The sequence below is a fragment of the Pteronotus mesoamericanus genome, unplaced genomic scaffold, assembly GCF_021234165.1.
Source record: "Pteronotus mesoamericanus isolate MK-2021 breed Mesoamerican mustached bat unplaced genomic scaffold, CSHL_Meso_final scaffold_12, whole genome shotgun sequence".
Taxonomy (NCBI): domain Eukaryota; kingdom Metazoa; phylum Chordata; class Mammalia; order Chiroptera; family Mormoopidae; genus Pteronotus; species Pteronotus mesoamericanus.
In genome coordinates, this window is record NW_026555303.1 from 5,230,226 (window position 1) to 5,258,176 (window position 27,951).

General features: G+C 35.1%; 1 protein-coding gene across 2 annotated transcripts in view; it reads right to left on the minus strand.

The window, feature by feature from the left end:
• DIAPH2 (diaphanous related formin 2) overlaps positions 1 to 27,951 on the minus strand; it is a 908,710-nt gene that overhangs the window by 337,207 nt on the left and 543,552 nt on the right. For both annotated transcript variants that reach the window (XM_054587910.1, XM_054587909.1), the window contains one exon: positions 13,838 to 13,962. In XM_054587910.1, coding sequence (XP_054443885.1) covers positions 13,838 to 13,962 — 125 coding nt within the window. The remainder of the gene's footprint in view (positions 1 to 13,837; positions 13,963 to 27,951) is intronic.

The following is a 27,951-nucleotide window of genomic DNA, read 5'->3' on the forward strand; positions in this document are numbered from 1 at the left end:
CATCATCGAGGCACCAAACTCTCAAACATTTTTAACAGACAGAAGTAAAGATTTGTCTACTCTGTACCTCTTTTCTAAATCCTTATCCATCCTTCACATCTCAGCTAAAGTACTGCCTTCTGAGGAGAGCCCTGCTTAAGTAGGTTGGCAACTGGTATGGTGTTTTAAATCTCTTCCACGTCACTTGCCATGGTCACTTCTGGAGTTGTTTAATGTCTAACTATTCCATCAAACTAAAACCTCCCTGAGGGTAATAGTTATGTTATGTGTCTTTTTTCGTTCCCCACTACATTCCAGGGACCTAACACAATGCCTAGCACATAGCAAGAACACTAAATAAAATCTGCAGAGTGAATTAATCTTCAAAAGCATCAACTAGTTGCAAGACTTAAAATGATAGCTTTTGCTAGGGAGCATTTCAGAGGAGGCATTCTAAGAGGGCATTTTAAACTGAAAAATACTATACACATATGTTGTTATTACTATATTATAAATCCAAACTATATGGACATTTAAAATGCATTATCACAGGTAAAAGAAAAAAGTCGGCCTCATCAGAGTCACTCATGTGCATGCACAAACACATGCACATACTATCACATTTTTAATATTGTAAACAATTTTGACTTTATTCCTTACTTGGCTCATTAGTTAGCAGGTGGCAAGTATCATGACATTCAGGTGAACACCATGTGGTACTTGGAAGCAGGAAGAGGAAGGAGAACAAAAATTAAATAATGTGTTTGAATTATTTAGGACACCTATAAAGTAAGAGTAACATATGTTTCCTGCTTTTAAGAGGGAATGTCAGGAAGGTGAAACTAACAGAGGTGAATTGCCTTTCACCTCTTTACAACCCAGCAAATACTTTTCAAACTCTTTAAACGGTATTCTTGATATTTGCAATTTAATTTTTTTAATTTTTCCTAGTAATAATTTTCACTATCCCAAGCAAACAGGTCTGCCACATATTCTTTCAATACATTCTTGATCTTCACTGACTGTTTGTGTTTGGTCTGTAACTCTCCATAAAACCTTCCCCTGAGCTTTCAGTCAGAAGTGAACTTCCGCTGCTCTGAACTGTTATTAAGATGATGTATGTGAACACTCTATGCAGACCAAAAACCTCTATGGTTGTACTAGGTTTTATTATTTTATAAAATGAATTTTCATAATCTGTATTGCATTTATCATACCCATACTGTTTTATAATCATTTGGGTATATTTTTGGTTCTGTTTATAAACTTAAATGTTTCTGAAATGAAAGGTCCATGTCTTATTCATTTTTTAAAACCAAACAATTCAATATGTTTTGTTCACAAAGTACAGTCATCTGTTTATAAAACATATGGACATGTGCACAAAGGGGAGATTCAACCCAGAGCAAAGGGCAAACTCTGTGTGTCAATTAGATGTTGATATCTGAGTTTTTAGATGAATTTTAGGTAACCTAATACATATGCCCAATCACATGGCATGTCAATGCCTATAACCAATGATTATTAGCATGCACTGTGAATTTAAGCTATTTAATTCTATAATGAGAATCACTGAACCATGTAAAGTTCAGTAATAAAAAATCCTATTTGTAAATACAAAACAGTTCATACTAGCTGATCTCTTCAAACCTTAAATTCTGATTCTCCTTTAATCCAATCATGGTATAACTGCATACAGTCCAGTTGGGCAAGATGCCATTATGCAAAACCATTTTAATATTTATCTAACCAGACATAATTAGTGAGGGGCTTCGGGGGGGGGATGTTTGTTTAAATAAAGACATTAAGTGAATTTAAAAGTCAGACAGACTCACCTTTTGCATGACTTACGAGAGGATGTAGCAAAATATTTTTAACTACCACCTCTATAAAATACTCTAATATCTTTGAAATAAAATGTCACCAGAGAGCAAATTACGCGTTCATTCATTCGCCAGACATATATTGAGCCCAACTACGTGCCAGGCACTAGGAATATGAACGATGATCACCACAAAACCAAAATAGTAAACTTCTTCCACACAGGCTACATTTCAGCAATAGTTGAATCTTATCTCCTCCATGAAGTTGCGCAAAGCCACTTCCCCCACCTAGTCAAGTCTTAATGCTTTTATAATCAATGCCACCCAATTCAACTTATCAAACATTTTCCTTTTAGTGACTTATTTCTCACAGGCATGCTCTTAACTAAATATTAAGGTTTTTCAAAGCAAGAGAATATTCTGTGCTCCATTTTAATGCTTCAATCCCATGGTAACTAGCATCAGGCTAAGTTACCTGCAGTAGCTGCTCAATAAATATATGCTGATTAACTGATAAAAACATTGAAGGGCATTTAGTTTTGAACCTAGAGAAATTGTTGGTGTAGCCAGTTCTTAATTATCTATGCTAAGAGAGATAGTTGATGCAAAGAATAATAAGCAAGGCATTTCCAATAGGCTCTAGAATGCATTTCCATACTTAACTTTTCATTTGTCTCTCATGCTTGTTTTGAGAATATATTCCCAACAAAATAAGGAAGTTGCAAAGTTAATTCCCATCTGTGGTCAAAACCAGAATGCTGTCTCAGAGACCCAAAAGAGGGGAAGAAATACTGAAAATGCCTACTGCATTTTTAGCCTGTACTACACTCAATTAGCATTGAAATGATCTTGTATTGCTTCTTGCTGTCTTCTGTTAGTTTCACCTCCTTGACATTCCCTCTTAAAAGCAGGAAACATATGTTACTCTTACTTTATAGGTGTCCTAGTAGTCATAATATCAGCTTACATGAAGCATGCAATTATCTTCAAATTCGTTTGTTGTTTCTTCCTCTCTTCTACTGAAGTGAAAAAGGCAGGGATTTGTTTAATACCAAACATCTGGAAACTCCCGGAATAATGAGGTATAAGCATCTTACTTTCTCCATAGGCATTTACTACATTTTAAAGAATGTGCCTTTTAATTTTACTCTTTAAAAAAAGAAACTTAGGAGATATATATAATAAGATAAAATGAAAACGGACAAAAGCAGATGATGATTATTTATAAAGATGGCTGGGGGAGGGGGTTACAAGGGGACTAAATGGTAATAGGAAAATATAATAAAGATTATATATTTTAAAAAAAGAATATATTTCTTGGGGAATATCATTTCCCACTTAGCATGTTCAAAGTCATTATTATACCTAGTCCGATTACAACATATGTGAGGTAGGCAAGGCAATTATCATTGACCTTTGAACAATACGGATTTGAACTGTGTGGTCTACTTATACTCATATTTTGTTAAAATAAGTATATAGTTGGCCCTCTGTATCCCTGGGTTTCATATCTATGGGTTGAACCAACCAGGGATTAAAATCTGTATTTTCAAACCTTGGTTGGGAATCTGTGCATGTGGAGAGCTGATTGTATGCATTGTTCAATGCCATTTTATATTAAAGGTTATTTAGCATATGCAGATTGAAGTATCAGTGGGAAAGTCCTCCAACAAATCCTTGTGGACACCAATGGACGACTGAGTTTTTAGGGAATCAATAGTTATACAAATAGTTATGCAAATTTTTGGCTTTCGGGGCTGGGGGGATAGTGGACATTGTTTATAGGACATTGTTTAATATGAAACATATAGGAACATTGTTTAAGGATCAAGTGTATTAGTGTTTCATTTTCACAAATGGAGAAACAACATCTTTACTAGGTTCACAAAGACTAAGGCAAGAAATTAGGTGTATTGCTACTCAGTACAAATATCTTTCCATTCAAATCGATGAATAAAAATGCTCTGTATGTCTGTAGAACACTAAACTTCAAAAATACTTTTGTATACATGGGCCAAATAGAGTATTTCCCAACAGTGTGCACCATTAAATGGGATGAATCTCTGTAAGTTTTGAGTCAGGTCCACAATAAAGGAATTTAGAGATCAGTAACTAAACACAGTTGCTGCGCACAAATTTGAAAATGCCTTAGCAGTTAAGAAAACGCCATTTCTTAAGTCTTTGTTTTTCATAAGGTAAAGATGGGTTGATTTCTCCATCCCTGGGAACCATTTTCAACTCAGTTACTCATGCCTTTTTTTACCCCAACATCAATTAATGACTGGCTCATGTTCTTCTCACAATAACGTTTGGAAAGCTTTTCTGTAGTTCTGTTTGTTTTTTTTTTTTATTTCATTTATTTTCCATTCTCACCATTGGTTGAGTGTCTTAGCTTTAAATTAGTAGCTGAGAGGTAATAATCTCAAGATGAAAATAATTCTAAAGCTTGTCTTATGAGGTATGTGCACGTGTGTGTATGTCTACCACTAAAGTTGAATTGGATAAATTCAGTGATGTATGTTATATACTTCCTTTCACTTCTAACTTTACTCATGAATTGAAAGAATGTAATAGATTATCCTATTTTACCTTTGCAACATAAAAGTAGCATTCCATAATTACTAAAAATAATGACTTACTTTCTTTTCTTATATTTCAACAAAAATTTCAGTCTGTACCTTATAAAGCTATTTCACTAACTATATCTTAAAGTTTAAAACCAGATGAAAAGGACAGGGAATGTTCAATGAAAAGCTGTTTACTTGCTATAATTTTCATAAGCTATATCACAAACAGATTCAAACTTGAAATAACTAAACAGATTTCTATTATAGAAAAAGGTACTGATATATATATATATATATATATATATATATATATATTACATTACAAAAGTAGTAAATTATTGAGATTTTGCTACAAGAGTATATTACTTGAATAGTTATACTAATATAGTCATCATTGCCTATAAACTGTGTGTATTTAACATACTATGCATGCCCTTTATGATTGAAAATAGAGTTTGAAGAAATTTCAAATGAAAGCAAAAGGAGACAAACTCATGGATTCCTTGCTATGATACTCTATTTATGCTCTTGTGAATACCAAAATGGCTTTTAAATGATATCTGCATCTATATGGATGATATACATACATCCTACATGTTGTCTAGGACACATGAATACACAAAAAACATGACCATAGTGGTTCATTTACTTTTTCCAAGCTTCTTTTTTAATATACCATTTCTACTCAGTATTAATAAATCCCATAAAATGTTTTAATCACTTAAAACTTGGCTTTAGTTGGGAAAGATGAGGATTTGTCTTGTTGCGAGTACATTAACTCTTTCAGACAAATTGTCTAACTGTATGTTCTGAAAGAAGATGATATTCCAGTTGAGACTCTAGTGGCGTGAAAGGTTTTTGCACCCTTTGATTGAGCAACATATTCTTATCATTAGCAAAATGCACAAGATGTCTATCAATTCCATAAGCAAAGTTTGAAAAATAAGCTCAGTCTATGTAATTTCAGGCTGAAGCTCAAACAAGCAATACTCTTCAGATAGAAAATATCTGTGCTGACTGATACTAAAAAATATATGCTCCATTCAGACAGTTTCTTGGAATGCAATTTCTAAATGTTTAAGAGGTAATTCCTAATAAATACGTGCATTTTAAATCAAAACAGAAGAAAGGAATACCATTAGAAATATGTTAGACCCCTTTGTCAAACTAAAGTTATGCCAGGATAACACATAGCTAATGTTTTCTATTTGCCAGAATGTTGTTTAACATTAATCATCATACAATGAATGTTAATATATTTAAGTAAACATTTATTAAGACAACTTTCTAAAAATCATTGCGCTGTGTTTGCTATAGAGTGCTCCAAGATGAGTATTTGTCTGAAAAGATTTTATAACCCAGTGTGCAAAACACACATGCACATAAGTAGACTATAGGCAAGTCTGCAAGTACAATAAACCATTAAAATATAAGAGAACACTGGGGACAGGGAAATTAATTTTGATGCTATAATTAGGAAAGGCTTTCTGGAGATGATATAAGTTAGCAGCTAACTTAAAAATTAGCTTACAGGGGGGCGGGGAAAAAGAAGGGAAGGGGAAAGTCAAGGAACATATAGCAAGGACTCATGGATAAAACCGCAGGGGAAGAGCTGAGCAAGGAAGAGAGGGAGGGGGCAAGGGAAAGTGGTGGGGGGTAGGCAGAGACAAATGTATTTGAAAAAATAAATTAAAAAAATTAGCTTACAAACCTTTCAAAAAGGAAAACTTTCCCATCTGAGTGAGACTGGAAAGAAAGCAATAATTTCACAGGGAACAAACATTCAATTCCTCTCAGATTTATGAAGTTTTCTGATCTCAGAGGCAATACCATACCATGGTTACAAGCATAAGGCTTAGAGTCTGAAAGACCAAGACTTCAATCCTGGCCCTTGGAGGAGTTCAGAACAGGCCTCTCCAAGATGTGCCGCTTTGGCATGTGGATTATTTGGATTATTTTGAATGGAGAGCCATCAAGGCCCTGGGGGCTCATGAGATATTTTTACCTCTCCCCTAAATAATTTAAATTAGGGACTTTACCCATAATAAGAGTTAACACCAGAAATAACTTTTTATGACCTTTCTATAGGGCAGGGAAAACTCCAAATCCCTTAATATGTGCTCGTCTTACCATCTTGCAATGACCTTCCTGCGCTCTGAAGCCTCAAGGTGCTCCTTGGCTCAGAATGTCATTGTACTCCATTTTCCATTTCTGTCTGTGACACTACAGTATGTGGGGTCCCCATGCTTACATATGCATTAAATTTGGTTATTTTCTATTGTGAATCTGCCTTGTATAGATTTAATCATTAGACTAGCCAATGGAAACACGATGCCAGTAGGGACAACCCTTTCCCTTCCACACCCTCATTAACCAGACTTATTACATACAGGATAGGTGATAAAATGGTGTTAAAAATAGTGTCCACCTCATAAGATTGCTTTAAAAATCACTTGAGATTATATACATACATTTATATGTATATATGTGTGATTTTATACACACACACACATACACACACACATATATATATATATATATATATATATATATATAAAGTCTGCCAGGAAAAAGTCCACCCACTGTTAATATAACAAGAATGGTTTGCGTGACATCAATGTGACCTGGAAGCCAATAAGAGGGGGCTGGAATGCACATACATGAGCAATGATGACTTCACTGCACTAGTCAGTGGGGGCGGTAAATGCCACTGAGTGAGCATGTGCACTGTGTGGCCATCACATTCAAAATGACTGAGCAAGTAGAGCAACGGATCTGCATCAAATTTTGCATGAAGCTCGAACATTCCTCCAGGGAAACAATTCAGAAGATTCAGAAGGCCGCAGCCATGGACAACTGGTGACTGGGAGCTTCATCATGGCAACACATCCACTCATGCATCACGTCTAGTGCAGGGATTTCTGGCAAAACATTAAATCACCCCAGTGACTCAGCCCTCCTATAGCCCCGATTTGGTGTCCTGCGACTTCTGGCTTTTCCCAAAACTAAAATCACCTTTGAAAGGGAGGAGATTTCAGACCATTGATGAGATTCAGGAAAATATGATGGGGCAGCTGATGGCAATTGGGAAAACTGTGCGAGGTCCCAAGGTGTCTATTTTGAAGGGGACTGAGGCATCACTGTCGTATGTACAATGATTCTTGTATCTTGTATCTTCTTCAGTAAATGTCTCTATTTTTCACATTACATGTCTGGATACATTCTGGACAGATATATAATATACACATTCATATTCTGAGAACATTCACTACACAGTTGCTATTAGTACTATTTTATTATCATTTTTACTTTTATTATTATAAATGATTATACCTTCTACTTCAAACAAATGGACAAATAATTGAAAAAACTCCCAATGCTATCAGGAAGAATGTATATTTAAAAGCAGTGTTTTATCTACACGCTTTTCTAGAACGTTTTGCTTTTCTTAATCCTGAACCCTCTCTCCCTGAGCATACTCAGTATTAAAAAAGGTTTTGCTTTGAACTACCTAATCTATTTTTTTTTAAGTTTGAGATCAGCAGGCAATTGAAGGTAAGAAAACTCAAGAGTCAGAGCCAGTGAACTTCCCCTCCAATCTAGTCTTTAGTTCTCCATTCTTTTCCTTCCTTCCTTCCTTTTCTTTCTTTCTCTATTTTTAGAGAGAAGGTAAGGGAAGGAGAAAGAGAGGGAGAGAAACATCAATGTGTGGTTGCGTCTTACTCAACTCCCCCTCCAGCCCCGGGGACCTGGCCTGCAACCCAGGTACTCACCCTGCCCAGGAATCAAGCCGGCGACCCTTTTGGTTTGCAGACTCATGCTCAATCCACTGAGCCACACCACCCAGGGCTCTCCATTCTTTTTAAGGAGCTAGCCAATAGCCTGCCTTACTACAATGCATTCATAGAAAAAGAGAGAGGAGAGGAAAGGAGGGGAGGGGAGGGGAAAGGAGGGGAGGGAGATAAAAGGAAAGAAAAAGGCTTTGTTCTTGAGGGTTCTTCTTTTTGTTTGTCAATTTTATATAGCATTTACATTACGAAGTGTGGATCATCATTGCACTAAAACATGTCACTGGCATGTTCTCAAAGGTAATTAATGTAACTTTGGTTGAATAACATGTGAACTTTGTCATATTTTTAGAAATTATTCTCTTAATAAAGAGTAATGAAAAATAACATAATTACAGTGCAGCACAGAACCCAAATCTGTTTTGAATCCTCTGGTAAATACAACATGTTTACTCAGTAACTAGGATTTTAACCCCTTCAAATGACTCTCCTACTATGAGGAAACCTCAGGTGTTGATATTAGTTGATATTAGGGTGTTAATATCATTAACATTCTGTCAACTCTTTTTGTCAAGTGTTAATGGTACTCCTGCTGCTCAGTCACTTCCTGTCCTTCAGTTGGTGAAATGATTTAGCCAGCAGTTAATCAAAAAGCTAAGGCAATTTGAATTGGATATTAATGTTATGAGTTGAATGGTTGCGACCCCACCTCATTCACATGTTGAAGTCCTAATCCCAGTATCTCAGAGTGTCACTGCAGATATAATTCGTTAAGGTGGCCTCATTAGGGTGGTTGTATGAAAAGGAGAAAAATACATACAGAGGGAGGATGATGTGAAGACATAGGAAGAACACCATCTATAAACCACGGAGAGAAGACTGGAACAGATCTTTCCCTCACAGCCCTCAGAAGAAACCCCTTGATTTTGGACTTCTAGACTCCAGAAATGTGGTCCAATGAATTTCTGTTGTTCAAGCCAAAAAAAAAAAAAAAAAAAGGCTAAAGTAATTTGGTGCAATAGACAGCCCTGCCACTGACAAAATCTATGTCAGTAAATATGGCAAGAAGTTTGTCAACAGGATATAAGTATGGTTAACATTGTTTAATGTGCTTTGGTACAGTATAAGATGTTAAGAATGGATCACAACAAATATTTTAAAGTATAAGAAGCTCTCTTTTAACCACAGCCTTTCCTGCCAGAAAAAAGAATGGACAGTAAGTAAAACTGCTACTTTGATTTAGAAGAAAAAAAGAAAATCTCTCAAGAAGACAAAACCTGTAAAATTTGGAAAACACATATAATGCCAAGTCAAAGAGAACAGCCTCATGCTTGGCAAGGAGTTCATTCACAGTGCTCTCTCTTTCAGGTCTCTTAAGCATGGGTTATTTTTCAATTCTTTGAAACTACTTTTGATTCTGATCCTCACCCTACCACTATTTGCAATCCATGCAAAACATTAACAGACTACGTAATTCCTGGTAACCTTAAACAATAAAAAGAGATCATGAATGAAAAACAAAGGGGCTATGGTGAATAACTTTATGAGTTGCTGAAGTTATCTTGGCCCAACCAGGGTAAATTTTATCATCAGACAGGGAAAATAAAAAACACCATTTTTAAAAGCTCAAGTATATAAAATTAGGCAATGTCTGATACATAGTATAAACTTTAGATTATAGATTCTATTTCAATTCACAGCACAAGCAGTTGAGCTAAAAATAGTGCTTATAGTTACAAAATTTTTCTTCATATAAGTCTTTCTCATTCTAAAAATAGTATGTTCATACTATTACGATGAACATATTGACATGAATACACAGAACTCCTTTTTTAATAAATTAGGAAAATAGCAATAATTTCTTCAAAAATTTTATCAAGATTTTTGAACAATGTACATTTCAATATATATAGGACTATTTTATCCATGACAGACCATCCCCTTTGATCCTAGAACTTCTCTACTAGGTATTACAAGAAAATATTCCCCATTTCTCCATGTTTTGTAGTCTTACACAATTAATTTTGGTTATTTTACTGTTTTCATCTATTTTTTTAGTTATTCAGGGGCTCAGAGCAGGACTCCCCAAGATGCGCCACTTTGAAATGTTGATTACTTTGAGCTGAAGGCAATTGAGACCCTGTGGGCTCCCAAGAGACTTATCTTTCCCTTAAAGAATTTTAATTGGGGGGTTGTACAATAAAAGTTATTACCAGAGATAACTTTTCCTTTCCTATATATAGGGCAAGGCAAACGTCTAATTACTAATAAATGAGAATTATTTTCATTCTATGAGTGACATTCCTCCTCTCTGAAGTCTCAGGGCATGTTACCTCACTCCTTAGCTCTAAACATCTCATATATGTGGAGTTCCCATATGTATGTACGAAACTGAATTAGGTTATTTCTTCTTGTTAATCTACATCATGTTGACCTATGAGACCAGCTGGAAAAACCTAGAATGGTAGAGTAAAATTTCTTCCTGTGCCACATCTGGACCAAGCAACCAACTTGGGGTAGAGAAAGGGAAACAGAGGTAATGACCTTCCTTCTAAATCCGATGGCTGTTCTTTAGGAGGCAGGAATTAGTGCAGGCCATTTCATTCATAGGAGAGGTTTCATTATTTTGTAGTTGTTCGATTTTTTTTGACATTAACTGTATAAAATTGGGGATTATCCCTTCTAAAACTAATTATACTTTACATGCATGCTCTAAAAAAGTGATTCAGTGTTAAATTTAAGTTCCTAAGATAATTTATATGAAGAAAAATTTTATAACTATAAACACAACCTGCTATTGTTTAACAATATCCTTTTTGAAGTACTAAGTAAAGTAACATCTTGAACAAGGTGATCTCCATTTTCTCTAGCTATAATATTCTGTGATTCAACTCATACTTACTGAGTGTCTACATGTTGCTAGGTGCTGCATATTGTGATGGGCATATAGAAATTAACACACCACACATGATCACGGCCATGGGGACAGACAGCAAGACAGAGAAGCATGGAAATGCCAGGCTGTCAGCAGCTAGAGGTCAAATTTTCTATATTATGCAAAGCTGTATTTTCACGGCCTGGCAATACCTAGCATATTATAAATGTTTCATCAATATTGTTGGAAGAGTAAGGGTAACCATAGGAGGCTATGTGATTTAGCCCAACCTGGAGATTTAGTGAAGATTCAACTTGTATATTCAATCTGTATGTTTTCTGCCTGTCATGCCATTGTTGTGAACTATAGCACTGATACTTTTCTAAAGCCCAGAGGCATGGCGGTGTTTATTGAGCACTTGAACTCACAGTTCTTATGAAGAGATTACTACTTAAGCAGGTACAGTTACTTTCCAGGGAAATTACTCCCATACTGTGCTTGTAGTTTTTCAATTTAAAGGGCCAGTGACCTGAAGCCAAACAATTTATTGGCAGTGGACAGAATCATTGGAAAGATCATCCAGTAAAAAGAATCCTGAACTAGAAATAGAATCATGGTTATAATTTTAAAACAGAATCGGATATCTCTCAATAAAACATCTTTCTTTTTTGAATTTGCCAGAACAGTAGAAAAATATTAAGTTGGCACCAGAATTCATACAACATCAAAATACATGATGATTATTCATTTTCTTTGTGATTTTCAAAAAGTTCAAAACTTTCAATGGTAGACCATTCAGTCTTCCAAAGAAAGAATAATTTCAGCAATAGTTCTTTCATTATAATCCATTAATTAGGAGTTTTTAAACAATTCTACTCAATATTCTCAGTTTTGTCCTCAAATAAATTGCTGTATATTTTGTTTTTCTAATATGATATGCAAAGTTATTTTTAGTACATTTTAATATAGTTTACAATACACTTATAGACAAATCGTCATACTTTAGTGCCACTTAAATAAGGAATAACTATTCATCTGTAACATACAGATACACAAGGCTCTGGGTTTTCATTTTTAAGTGCTTTATTACCTGTATAAAGAGAGAAATAAAATAAATAGTCCAGGCCAAGTTCATGAGGGATTGAAATTACTTTTCTTTTTCTAAGATTTCTCAATGGTATAAGCTGTTACGTGGCCATAAGGCAAGTATAGAAGAAAATGTGAAAAAAGAACGAGGGGATCAGAAATTTAATTGAAATATATGATGCAAGAGCCAAAATCAGCACTGGCTGGTGTGGCTCAGTGGACTGAGTGCAAGCCTGTGAACCAAAGGGTTGCAGTTTGATTCCCAGTCAGGGCACATGCCTGGGTTGCGGGCCAGGTCCCCAGTAGATGGTGCACGAGATGCGCTCACGTGTTGATGTTTCTCTCCCTCTTTTTCTCCCTCCCTTCCCCTCTCTCTAAAAATAAATAAATAAAATCTTTTTTAAAAAGTCAAAATCAAAAGTTGAAAAATGTAGACAGTATATTCAGCCACAGGACAATGTAATATATTTGAAAAAAACAATCTAATCAGCAATAAAGTTAAATCTTCACATTAAGTATCCCAATGTAGGCAGTTATGTAATCCAAGGTCATTTTTGAGGATTTCCTGCCTCCAATCACCCACACATTTGTTTACAGTATTCCTATTTCTGAAAGCATGCATCATTACTAAAGGACCACACAAAGCAGCCTTAATTTATGAGCCAGAAAATTAAGAATGAATAAAAAATCTTTAAATCAATCTAAATTTCCAATTTTCAAGAAATTCATGTTCAGTATAGTACCTTACGAATTGGGCAGGAAAGAAAGCATACTGCAGAAGGAAAAAAGCAACAGATTTAACCTTGAAACAAGGTGACTCTCATATAGTTTTTCAACGAATGTACTTACTATCAAATAAATAATTTGCAGTATTTATTCCCTCTAGAGATATAAAATAGTGAATCAATCTGCAGTTCAAGATATTTATTTAAACCCAGAGGAGTATGATATGGCTTTAACTTTTGAAAACCAAAATTGGAAAAAATACCAAACACAACCCAGCTCTAATGTAGTTTATCTTTAGACACCAGATTTAACATTAAACAATTTGAACTAAATGCTATTTCTCAAGTTTCCCTTTTACATATTTCTGTCATATATACAGATATAACATTTGCAAAGTGAAAGCTTAAAACCATTTATTTATCAGGAAATTCTCAATGTTGCATAGATAGCTACTGCAATTTATCTAAACATATAATCTATTGATCAATTCATCTATTCATCCATGTATCCATTTTATCCTTCACAATCCCTTTAGTCTACTGATATTAGTCATCTTCTGCCCTTGAAAATGCATGCATACCTTCAGGAAAAACAACTGCACCTATAATAAAGAAAAAAATAACCTCTGACAAAAATAAATTCTCTCCTGTTGATCATTTCCTTTAAGCAAATAGTTACATAAGGAGATTCTTTGTTTTGTTTTAGGTCTAATCAAGCCTCATAAGACTTACCTCGCATATCTTGTGGGACGTCAAATAAAACTCTTCTTTGAAAAATGGTACTGTTTTCTTAAGTAATTGTTCCCTTGGCTACTCTATCCAGTTCAAAACATCATGAAATAAAATTTATGCTGTTAATATAACAGCCTATATAAAAATTCATCCAGTGTGAACAGATTATTTAGAACTAACCAGAAATTACATAGAAACACAGACACACATAAACGTACACACAGAAACCAACGAATAAACAAAAGGCTTAAATAAAGGATATCGTCATCTTTTCCACAAATTTATCATGTTGATTTTCTGACTGAGGGAATTTCTTGATGTCACGTTCCAGATGAACAATTTGTTGTTCCATTGCTGCAAGGTTGCTCTTGAGAATTTGAGCTGAAACTGAAGAAAAATATGCAAAGCTTTTAGAATATTTTACCAGGTATTCCAGAAAAAGAATAAAAGAAAACTGTATCAGTTAAAGTATGTTTTTAATGTGAAACAAGTTCCATGAAGTCAACTCACATTTTTCTGAATGATTGCTCATAAAAATTTTACTCTTCATGAAATAAGAGAAAATGTGTAATCTACCAAATTATCAGGTTTAGTATGAGAATGCCACCATTTTCTTCAACCATTAGTTCAAGTGAATCTATTTCTATTTAAATTTATTGATGAAATTTCTAATATTTCATTCTTTAAATCAAATTTGAAGATTAAAAAGAAACTAAGGTTCAAAGAGATCTTATTTTATTAATGCATGTTCTTGACTTCATAAATAATCTAAGGTTAAATTACAAAAAAGGATCAAATGTTTTTCTTTTGTTGAAGTATTCTAGTTTTTATAAACCAACACCTGTGCTAAAAGTTCTATTCTCTAGTACTTTTCAAACTCACAGAGATATTAAAAATAACCATTGATACATAGAGGGAAGTTAGAGCAAAATCAAGCAAACACATGTTCACATAAATACCCACAAACTTTCAATATGCCTTCAAACACTATCACCAGTTCCTTTAATTACCCCTAACATTCTCTGCACTTTTCTTTTTCTCTCCTCATTGACAAGCAATGATTTTAAGTATTGTATTGAAACTGTTTCTAAATACACTTTCCAAATCTCTCATGATGAATTCTTCTCAGAGAGGTACTTAAGGAAACAAAAAACAAAACAACTAATATTGTTTTTTTAGATAGATAGTCTATTACTATATGATGACCAATTGGGAATGAAGGCATTTCTATCAATATCGCATTTGCCAGGGTTCTAGTTTAAAAGACAAGTTAAGTATTAGTATTTCATAGGTAGCCTATGATATCGGTTCTTAAATCTGGACCTCTGAAACACTGTTCTTTTCATAAAAGAACTATGAAAAAGAAACAGAATATGTTTTACTTCAGGGTAAGAAAAATATTAGTTTGCGTTTTTGCCTAAAACTCCTTAGATTCAACATATTGATTTTTAACTCACTTGGATGTTTATTTTATAATGTGTGAAGTAGGGCTATTTGTTTTATTTCATGGAAGAGTGGTCCATGCACCGTATTTGTTGCATAAGCCTTATTTTACCCATTGATTTGAAGTATCTATTTAATCTTATATTAAAATGTTAGATACATACGTTTGTTTCTAGAATGCTCATTATATTTCCTTGATCTACTTGATTATTTCTGCACTGGTGTCATTAATTGGTGAGACTTTATAATGGTATTAAATTTTTAATATTTTATAGTTGACTTTGGCATTTAAAAAAATAAATAAAATCAAACTGCATTAAAGAAAGAAAGAGAGAGAAAGAAAGGAAGAACGATTTCCTACCTTTTGCGACAACATGTATAGGACTGGAGAATATTATGCTAAGTGAAATAAGCCAGTTGGTGAAAGGCAAATACCATATAATCTCAGCTATAAGTGGAATCTATTTAACAAAATAAACTAACGGACAAAATAAACCACAAGCCAGGAAACATGGAGCAGACTGAAAGTGACCAGAAGGGATGGGGAAAGAGGACAAGGGTGGAAAGAAGGGGAAGGGACTAGATAAAGAACATGTATGAATGACCCATGGACATGGACAACGGGGTGGGAATTGACTGTGGGAGTGGGGGGGTGGGGGTGGGATCGGTGGAGGGGGATAAAGGGGGAAAATTGAGACAACTGTAATAGAATAAACATGATTTAAAAATTAAAAAAAATAATGAAATGGAAACTTTTTAAAAAAAAAACTTACTGATAACTATGGAGATTATGGCTCAAAAAATAGCTGGGGTAAAGGAAGAGAAAGAGAAAGTTTGAAATCCTCTGAAACCTATTGGCAATAAAAAACGTTCTGTAGCCTGTCCATTGAACCACCAGCTGTGCACAGTCAAGTCACCCATGAAGAATCATGGTTCTTTCACCTGCTGTCTCTTCTGTAACTGTTATTCTGCCTGCAGCAAAGAGTATGTGTGAATTGTTAAATCTAAGGCTAAAAAACAAACCGAGACTCCTACTCTTTTGGACAGTCTTAGCTCAAGGGGAGGATTGGGGAGTACATATGCAAACTGAAGCTTCTATAAAGTGATTCTGAATATAGTCCTGTTGCAATACTTTGTTCTCATCATTAAGAATCTTTGATTCAAGCTCATTTGTTTTCCTTGAAATAAAAGAACCTCACTCAGCCACACCTCAAGCTGGAATAACTCTATAGGTCAAGTTTTCACTGAGTTGAGGTTGGGTTATACAAAACTGTCCTCCCCTGAAATTTTATGAAAATGGATGAAACAGGTATTGTCCTCAACCAAAAAGCTTGCCAGAACCTTCAAGTGCTGATAAATCCTTCATGACAATCCTATGCTAATGTCTTCACTTGTCAAATGTACCTAATGCATTCTTCTTTCACCTTGGAATTAGAATACTAGTGGTAAAAAGAGGACCTTGTAAAAGAGGCGTCTTCATATTACAGTAGAAGACCTTAAAAATAAATTAGTACAATTATGAAAATAAATAAGGGCTATGGAAAAGTAGACTTGTTGACTGAGACTAGAAAGAATAAAACCTTAACTTAATCTTACTCTGAAATTACAACTTTGTAAAATTTGGAAATTTGAGTGTATGTTTATGTGTGTTTAGTTTTGAGCTATTGTAATTAACATCGTCTTTTAAATCACAAAGAAAAGGCACTTAGAACACAACTATATTTAATATTGCTAAAGTTCTGCAAAACTAGGTATGAGAAATAAGCACTGCTTATTGAATGAGCACTGAAAAATGCTTTTATCTGAGCAATCACTTTAACGGCAACTTTACAAACATGCCCTTATTCCTGGTATATTATATCCTTAATAAGGTGTGGAAAGACTGTATGATTGATAAACAACTTGGGTATTTTCTTTCACATGGTCTCTGTATAGAATTAAATGCATCAAGATAGTGTTGTCATAGAGTTACTTTAAAGGAATGTCAGCCTTCTTGAGTAAGATTTTTGTTATTGTGGACTAATTTTCCATGAACTGTATTCCTAATCTTCATGCGACTGTATGATTTGGCATAGTTATTCTTGTACTTGACCAGGTTTTTGCAGAACAGGTCGAATGTGTGAAGTCCACAGGTGTATACATTCACAAAGCCATCAACTTTCATCCAAACTGAATGTGGGTTGTCATCCTGAGATCAGACCATTGTCAGTGCTGAGGTCACCGTGCTGGAGTTACTAGAGTCCAGTATGCATCGGAATTCATTCTGCACCACTGCTGCCCAGATTAGCAGATCTTCGGCTCGGTAATAGGGTTACGGGTCAGATAAAATGTGCTTGGAAGGGTATAATAACCTGATGGATACATTTTCCTTATTTATTAACTGACTATAGATACTAACAGGATTACTATATGCTGACAGAAAAAAGATTGACAATGCAAATTAATTAGAGGATATAATTGAACCAATTATCTAAGTTTCTCACTGCTGAAATTAGTCCATAAAAAAAAAAAAATCAGGGCTTTACTGGGTGTTACCATCTCAAAAAATCTATTATACTGTAAGTATTATTTGCCTAATCACTAAACAGTGAATTAAATAAAAAGGGTTGTGAGGTTCACAGGCAAGGCCTTCTAGATGATTTTAGGTGTCACCCTAAAAGTAGTGGGAAAACACTGAAAGGCTTAAAGCAGAAAAGGCTGATGAAGTTTGCATTTTAAAAGAGAAAACTCTGGCAGCTACATGGCAAATGGGGGGGGGTCAAGAATGGAAAAGGGTTGAAGAGTTAGGAAACAATTATTATGATCTAGACAAGAAATGAAGGTGGCTTAGATTAGGGGTACCAAAGATACATTGTATATTTTAGAGGTAGATCTGGCTTGGCTTGGGGTGGATGTAATGTGAGAAGTTAGGAAGAGGGAATTGTTAATACTGACTTCTGGGTTTCTGGCACATAAGATGAAAATGGGGATGTGTCGAAGGGAGATTTGTGGGGAAAGATCAATGGTTTAGTTTTGTACCTACTAAGTTTCAATAGCATGCACCATCTAAACTGAGACTGCAAATACGCTGATACATCAATCTGGAGCTTACCAGAGAGGTCTGAGCTGGATGCATGAAAAAAAAACAAGGCGTTTTCATACGGATCTCACGTCAGAATAGTTACATTGTTTCATTACATTGCTATAATTTAGTCTACAGTTAGTTTTCTGTCTGTATAAATCTAAGCAATAATTCTTGTATCCCTGACTTATTCCAAGCACAAGCATTTCTAGGTGTTGATTACAATCTCTTTGCTCTGGTATATGATTATAATTTATTCTTATTTTTCTCTTTATTCTGCTTTTCTCTGAGTGACTGTAAACTTTCACAGGTGTCATATATATTCCTATTAAAACATGTTTTTCGAAGTCATGTTGTTATACTTCCCTTAAAACAAATGTCGCCAATAACAATCACACAGCTAATTGCATTTGGAGGTGGGGGGGGTGCACCTAATCAAAAAAGCTGCAGGCCTTTAAAACACATGGCCATGAAAACATCTGTCGGAATTTCCTCCAAAGGATGAGAAGAAATATGAAAGACTCAATTGTTTTTTCTTCACAGTGCACATTATAAGCATGTTAACATTGGTACAAGAGGAAGAGTTAAGCATGGTTCAACCAATACAAGACAATGTAGGTTTCATCCCTCTTCAGTCCCTTTCTCCCATTGGCTCTACTTGAGGTATTCATAGTAAATCATGTCCCTTTCTGACTGTAGCTCTGTAATCTTCTTTTAGGGTATATACATTTCTAGTTTTCACTGTTGGTTGTTCTTCTTTGAATGATCATTGCAATTAATTGCTGATTTTCATATCACTGAAGGTCACTTTTAAAACCAACAGCAATGCTTAGCTGTATTTTAATCAGAATGGACCAATATAATTACTGCTGCTCAGTGTATTGAGTGGATGGGGAAACTGTGCACATCTGCTTTAGTTTCTCAGTCAGTAATTCTACTGCTACCCTGGATGTGATAAAGTTCTTATAGCAGCTCCTCTATATATATATAAATAAATCTTAACTTTCCATCAATTTTGTCCTTCCAGTTAATCAGCATGTTACATTTGCAACTGTAATCTCAAGCTTTCAGTATTCTAAAATAAAGGTTTAACAATTATGGTTCTTATACTCAAATCATTTTGCTAACTTATAAAGGATATGAATGTTTTCTATGGGGCCAGAAATGGATAAGAAAGCTCAAATTAGAAGTCTGCCCAAATGGTCATTACTTTTAACCTAGGACAACTATAAATTAACATTCATTATGTAGCTATATCAATTTCCCACTAAATTCAAATTGATACTGTTACAGTATCAGCTATAGTTGGCTGCCTGAAAGTTGTGGAATAGCATTTTTAAGATGTGATCAAAGAAAATTACATCCATGACACAAAGCCAAATGTCGCGCTGCTAATACTGCCCAAATAGACTTGGCTCTGGACATCACACAAGTTCTTCCGAAATAGTTTGGCTAATAGCTCAAACTAGCAAAACATGATAAAAATGTTTTGACCTTAACAAAATTATATTTAACCACAATTTACATTATTTAGATAATGTAGTAAAACACACCTAGCAGAGTGCCCAGCACACAGAAGGTGCTGACTAACTGTTGGTTGATCCGGTGGAATCCGAATGAGCAATATGTCCTAGAAACACACATCTAATTTAGCCAATAATGGCACCATACATTCTGGTTCCACATTATGCCAGAATTATCCTTTAAAAACTAAAACCTGATTTTGCCACCACAGGGCTTAAAAATCTTTCAGTAGTCCATCCAGCGGTTGTGCTATATTATGGCAGGAAAAAAACATGGCCTTCAGAGTTGGACATACCTATTTCAAACTCCAGTTTTACTATTTACTGTGTGATTCTGGGTGAGTTACTTAACTTTTGTGAACTTTACTTTCCTGATTTGTGAAATGTGGAAAGCAATTTTAACCTCCTAAGGTTGTGATGATGATTACAAAAAAATTTATACAAAGCTCTAATATACTAGCGCATTACAGAACCAGACATGCTATTTTTGTGATCCTTGCATCCACAGGGTGAATGCAAATAAGGCCATTCAGTATATGACTGTTAGCTCCCTCACTCTGATTGTCATTTAAGACCACTCTCCCACACTTACTGCTCCTAAACTGCCATACTGAACTGTCCTTTTATGCCTCCCTCTTCAGTTCCCATTTCCTCTGCCTGGAATGTTTTTTTCTGCTGCCTTGGCCTGATTCTGCTCCTATTGCTTGTCCTGCTCCTTCTCCTCCTCCTCTTCCTCCTCCTCCTTTATAAAGGATAAAACAGCTTTTAATTATTTATTTCTGGAAAGTTTAAACATAGTTTTCTTTTTAATTTTTGGAAGTTACAGATGTACATGTTTAAAGAGCCAAATCATTCTATACGTCTGTTTATAAAAAATAGCATTTGTTAACTCCCACCTTCCACTTGCTTCCTTCTACTCCCCAGAGGCACTTGCTTCCTTCTAGCTGATTAAAAAAGAAAACTACCTTCCATGTTTTAAAAGATGCTAATGCTACTAGATATTACTTTATTTTGTTTGACATCTATCCCTTCTAGTTTATTGGTATATACAAGTTGATTTCATACATTTATATACTGCAAAATAATCACCACCACAGCAAACAGCTACCACCTCCATCCCGTCACATGATGCCCATTTCACTTTTGTGGTGAGGACATTTAAGATCTACTCTCTTAGCAACTTTCAAGTATATAATGCAGTATTGTTCACTATAATCACTATGCTCAACGTTAGATCCTCAAAACTGTCCATCATATAATTGGAACTTTGTACTGTTTGACTGACCCCTCCATTTCCCCTGCTCTACCACACCCTCTCCCCTGGTAATGGACACTTTTATCCAATTAGCAAACATGAGATACTGATATATGGTTGACCCTTGAGCAGTTCAGGCGTTAAGAGACACCAACTCTTCCACCTCCCCAAACTGTTAAAAATCCATTTAAAACTTTTGACTCCCCCAAAACTTAAACACTAATAGGGTCCTGTTGAGTCAAAGACATAATCAGTCAATTAACACAATGTTTGTATGATATATGCATTATACACGATATGCTTACAATAAAGTCAGCAAGAGAAAATCATGTTAAGAAAAACATAAGAGAAACTACACTTACAATATTTATTTTACAGAACACATACACACACTGCCGCTTTCTTTCTTGCTCACTCTCTCATTTCATCCTCCTAACCACTCTATGAAGTATATCCTGTTATTATCCCAATTTTTACATGTGAGAAATCTGAAGCAAAGAGAGATTAAACAATTTCCTCAAGGTCATATACGTAGTAAGTGGCAGAGTCAGACTTCAAAGCTATGTAGTCTAGTCTGTGCTCTTAACCAATGTGTTCTATTGCCCCTCAGGGATAAGTAAAGGCAAGTCTAGTTAAGTAGCATTTTCAGGGATGGAGAGTACAAACTGAACTTGGTACCCGAAGTTTCTTTAAGCCCTTAATTGGACACACAAATCCTTAATGTCTGTTAAAGGCACGGCATTGCAATAGCAAAGGACAAGGCTGTACGGAAGGAGCCAAGCACAGTCCCTGTCCCTGTGGAGCCTGGTATTTTGTGGAGGCTCAAACAAGTAAACGGATGAATGTACACACTGAGGAGAGTATCAGTCAAGTTGCAATGCGCTAAAGAGTGAGAAGGAAGTAAGAACATTTGTAAAGGGGAGAGGCTATAATATATTTCTTGAAACATGACTATAAATGAAAACTAGTTTCTATCTTCTCAGTCATGAATGAAACGAGATGATCTTCTGGGCCAATGGAAGCTGGGACATGGGGCTTAAGGAGAACAAATAATTTGGAATTTTTTTTTAAAGGAGAGAGGGGGGATTAGAGTTAAGTGGAAAGCTATCCTGACTCTGTTAGGAAGCTACAGTTAGAATTCTGGGATAGTGGACCCTATCAGGTGGTCGTGTGACTTTGGTCATCTATTCTGGACTTTGAATTGGAGTAGAGCAACAGGAATAGCAAGGTATGAATGACAGAAGGTTAAAGGAGGGAAGGCTTGAGAAAAAGAGAGGAAATGAGAACTCTACAGTGGCTAGACAGTGTGTGCTTGAAAGGTGCAGGTCAGCTGGAGGCGAGCTAAAAGGTTGAAAGAAAAGAGAAAGGCTAACAAAGGGTGAAGATAAAGTTAGAATGAAGCCATGAGACAGGCTCCAGAGGCAAGGGATGTGTGGGGAAGCCTGCAGGTTGAAAGGCACATTTTGGAATCCTGGAGGTACCAGTATTCTATGTGATGGCAAAGTCTATATTTTACATGCATATAGGGGAGCTAAGAGTGAGGGGAAAATTCATGCTGATGGAGCGAAGGCCAAAAAACTTTGAAGCCATGTGGTAGAATAGAATTCATTTTCAAAGGTGCAGTTACCAACATTTAGCTCCTATTTTCTAGTAAATAAATATATCTATTTCTTGGATTTTGTATTTTTGTAATTTTCTTCCTTGGAGGATGTTTTTGTTTTGTTTCTTCTTTTGATCAAGGGTTATGTTTAGAAGGGAGTAGGAGAAGAAGTCTGATAGTATAATTAGCATAAGGTGAAAAATCAGATTTTAGAAGAGCAGTATTTTAATATCTCTCTGGAGAAATGCAGGTTAAAAAAATGTGGTGTTGTTCAGAGAATAACAGGTATATACACATTTTGAATAATTTGCCCATATTTTCAAAGTGGATAATATGAAACTAATTTGTAATTCTTTCAAAATGAGAATGAAGAGTTACTGTAAGAATACTTTTTAGCTATTTAAATTACATTGAATTTATAAGTTACATAGAGACGCAAGAATATTTTTAACATGGTGCTATAAACTTGAAGACTTTTTTCTTTTTTTCAAAACATTTTTATAAAGTGTCATGGAGTTACAGTAAACTATTCTTAATTATATATACATGCTGTTTACTTACCATATTTATTTTTAAATGGTCACAGTTTTCTGACATGGATACATAATTGTAAAAAAAAAAGAAAATCACAGTACATCCAGATGTTAAAAGATGAGTGAACTATTTCCCTAGTGCAATCCACATACATTTTGTAAGCCAATTAAATCTCCTTGGCCTCTGAAGAATACCAATAAGAACCCTTTCTAGAGTACTTTACTCAAGAGGCTGGGAAGAGTTAATATGCCTCATAATGTGTCCAAAAAGAGCCCTGATCAGCATGGCTCACTCGGTTGAGCATCATCCCAAAAAGCAAAAGATCAGAGCACATACCTGGGCTGTGGGCCAGTCTCTGGTTGGGAGGTGTGCAAGAGGCAACCTACTGATGTTTCTCTCCCTCTCTTTCTCCCACCTTTCTCTTATCTCTAAAAATAAGTAAATAAAATATTTTTCTTTTTTTTAAATGTGTTCAAAGGAGCCCAGTAAACAGTCACTTTAGACCTCTGACCTATTGTATGTAATATTCTCAAAATGGATTTTTCCTCAGTATAGAAGAGAGAAAATTCATCATGTACCTTTGGGATTTGTTTTGATGAAATTCTAGAATTTCACTTGCATGAGACTTCAGGAAATGTATAATAAATGTGGGGCTGCATAATGGCAACTAAAAAAAAGTTTGTCATGGAATCAGAAGCCCTGAGTCCCACCTACTTTCCATATGAGTTTGGATGAGACACTTAAACCTCTTTGAATATCTATTTTCTTACCTGTAAAACAGGAATAATTCACCTGCCATCCTGATCTTATAGGGTGGTTATAAAGATACCAATGAGTTGGGGAACTCTTTATAGATAGTGTTTGTGACCTGAAAAACCCTTGCATTGCTGGTATTAAAAATGTGGCTATAGGGAGATCATGCAGGGCAGCAGGATGGGGCCAAAGCAGTTCCCTGACTCTTTTGAGTTATCATGTATAAAGGTCCTACTTAGAAAGCAAGGCACAGTGCATGGGAGAGATTTTTTCATAGCAAATTTTTGAGGAACACTCCTAGTCTACAGCAGGGGTATTTGTATTTTTTAGAGTTCTATAAACTCATGAAAAAACTCATGGTTAATTTTAGACCCATTGTATATAATATGAAATTCATAAGTGCCTTTATTGTGATTATCTATGAAGATTGTCTATCTTTTATTTGAAAAGAAATGACTACCTGACATAGAAAATTATTTGAAGCCAATACTATAATACTGATTCAACTCCAAATATAAATCTCTTCATTCTATAGAGCAATGGACTGTTCCTCCTCTGTTTCATTCGCTGCCCTCTGTTTCTTCTCACCATCTAGATGGGAGAATTCCCAAGACCCTCTGTTCTTTCTCTATAAACTTTTTATCTTAATGCATTGCTTTTACATCAAGACATTTTTTCATTATACAGAAGTTGAGGATTGCCAAATCTGTATGTGCAAGTCCCAATCTCTTATTTGACAAAGTGTTCTATTCTCATACACCAACTAACTAAACACAGCCAATTGGGTGTTCAATGTCCTCATAAGCAACATATCCACACCCGAATAACCACTTTACCCTCTGAAACCAAAATCTATTTCTGATTATCCTGTTTTCCCCAATGGAATCACCATTCTTTCAGCTGCTGTTGCTTAAAACCGTAGAGTTAGTTTTTATTCTTTATCCCTTTTATTAACTACATCCAGCCAGTTACCAATTCTCACTAGTCATTTTTCTAAAAGCCTTTTAGCATATGTCTTTGCCTCCCCACTGCAACTGCCACCTTTCTGAAGCTCATATCACCAAAATGTTAGAAAACTGCATCTGGTCACGGTGCTTTCAATCTATCTCACAGATGCCTCCAGGAGAAAAAAAAATGTTCTTAGAATACTGATGTCACTATATCAGTCTTTGATTCTATGAGTTAAAATTAAACCATTCAATTACATTTGAAGTCCCAAAAGCTACCACAGGTTACAGAATGCTTTTAGAAACTAGTGAGCATGACTAATATCCTGAACACAAATCAAGACATTTTTGGGATAGAATGCTTTAATTAAAGTAATACAAATTAAAAGGAGACGACAGTGTTACCTCAAATATAAAAAAAAATAGTTACAATCTCCATGGTGGACATGAAATGAAATTGCTTTTGTAAACTTCATACACCAGCCTTATTGTCTCTAGGAATTAAAAATGCACCACTGCCCTTTGGGTAAACTCATGGCTTCTGCTATACATAGGTGGACAATGGTGCAATCTTGTTACATTATTGCTTTCTCTCTCTGGTGTGGGTTATAATCTACTATTTAAATCAATTCTTTAAATATGCAACTCATATTTCATGCAGATATCCCTCAATGATCTTGCAAAGACCAGGCCCCAGCTACATTTTTAGCATGACACATGGAGAGAAATCTCATTTTTTTCCAAGATCAGTTCGTTTTTTCTCATTTCTAGTTTCCTCTTTGCAAATTGTTACTACTGTCACCTTTAATGAGTAGCAAGGTACAGATATTTTAATTTTATTTGAGCTTTTATTAATTTAGGGGGTAAAGTTCTCCCCATTGGTTTTCAAAAACAGAAAAGATATGGCTTATTTACACAATTGTAAACTGCTCATTTTCTTTTCTCCATTAACAGAATATCGCTGCCTAATATAGGGTATGATCTTAGAAATAAAAAAAAAAAAGTGAGCATACACTAATGAGTAGTACTAGAACAACAAGCAAAGTTGGAAATGCTTTCTGTTTTGCTTTTCTTACCATGCCTCAACAGATCTCATTTTCCATACGGATTCTCTCCTCACAAAAAATAGTATTTTCAAGTTTTCCACCATAAACACAGAATATGGTGAATGACCCCAAGCATTTTCAGTCTCATGAGCTCATACCATTTGCAGTCAAAATTTTAAGTATTAGGCAGGAAGACCACCATTCCCTCACCACAAGATTTGTTCCATTCGCCTGCTAACTTTTCTTATAAAACTTTGAAGGCACATGTTAATGATTAAATACTTTAAGAATTTAAACATTTGCCTGGGAGTAAGTTGAACTTTTAAAACTTGGATTTTAATTTTAAAATCAGTATTATTTAATTATGCTTTGTGGTCACTAAACTGAATGCAACAGAAGAGTTTGGCTTCCTGATTATCACCTCTTCCTTAGTGGTCTGAAGAATCCCCATCTTTTGCTTTAGTATCATCCACTATCATGTGAAACTTTGAATTTTTAAGATTTGGAATAAACTAAGACTGGTGTGAAATGTCTCTCAAAACTTTCTCTTAGCTAAAGTTAACTTCATTAAAAGTTTTGCAATCATTTTATCAGAGAAATTATATTCCTGCTGACTTGTTTTTGTACTTCTCATTGGGACTGGCACAGTACATTGTACATAGTAAGGCTAAATAAATACTGTGTAAAATGAACAGGCATGTTATTATTTGACAACCTAACTGTTAGTCAGCTAATAAATTACATCAAGTCCCAAATAATGCATGATTAGAATGGGGAGATGTCCTGATGTTATTCATGCATCATGTTGCCTTCAATGCCTCAATAATTTTTTTTAAGTCTTGTACTATGCTCAGAATGCTACAGCACCATGAATAGCTAAGGCATTTTGTTATTTCTGACCTTATCAAGTAAATAAAGATTATATAAATATTAACATTAACATATTATTTTATCATTATGGCATACTTATATACATTAAATGTGACCACAACAATATATATGAGGTCTCTCCAGAAAAAGTCCAGCCATTGTTAATATAATAAGAACAATTTGTGTGGCATCAATATAACCTGGCAGCCAAAAAGACTGGACTGGAATGAGCATACGTGAACAACGATGACTTCACTGTTGTAGTCAGTGGGGGAGGTAGACACTGTTGAGTGAGCATGTGCACTATGTGGCCTTCACAGTCAAAATGACTGATCAGGTAGAGCAACAAATCTGCATCAAATTTTGCGTGAAGCTTGAACATTCCTCTGTGGAAACTATTTGGATGATTTAGAAGGCCACAGCTATGGAGGCAACTGGTGATTGGCAGCTTCATCACCACAACATACCCACTCATGAGTCATGTCTCACGCAGAGTTTTTTTGTGAAACATCACATCACTCAGGTGACTCAGCCACTCTACAGCCCAGATTTGGCTCCCTGTGACTTCTCGCTTTCCCCAAAACTAAAATCACCTTTAAAAGGGAAGAGATTTCATACTGCCGATGAGATTCAGGAAAATACAATGGGGCAGCTGATGGTCATTGGGAAAACTGTGAGGTCTCAAGGTACCTAATTTGAAGGGGACTGAGATGTCATTGTCTTATGTACAATGTTTCTTATCTTTTTCAATAAATGTCTCTCTTTTTCATAGCATATGACTGGATACCTTCTGGACAGACCTCGTATATATTTCTACTGATTACAGTCCTTGAGGGAATTTTAAATGTAGGGGTTGAACCATATGAAACTACCTTTTTTGTATGTCAATATATCCATGCCAAGGTATATATGATAGAATGTGTTCTAATCCTATCCTAAAAAAGAAGAATTCTTTGACTTCATTGACTACCTGAATATTTACATCACATGCTTGTAAACATACATTCATTCTTAACACTTCAGGAATAAGTCTTGGCATGTTTGCATGTTTCTTATTACATTATATAATTCCTAACACAGTATTTATTTTTATAGCCTTGCCTATTATCAACGATTTTACAATTTACAGTGGAAAGGACATTCTATTGATAAAACCAATAGACTTCCAACTTTCCTCAAGCTATTCTTTTATTCAATTATTAGACATGGGTAAGGGTAAACATTCTGAGATTAGTACCATAATTGCATTTTTAGTCCTTCTATCTCCTAGTTCCTAGAAAATTTATAATCTCCCCTGCACCATCTAAGTATTTCAGTCTCTCTTATTGCTTTCTAAGTGTTTCT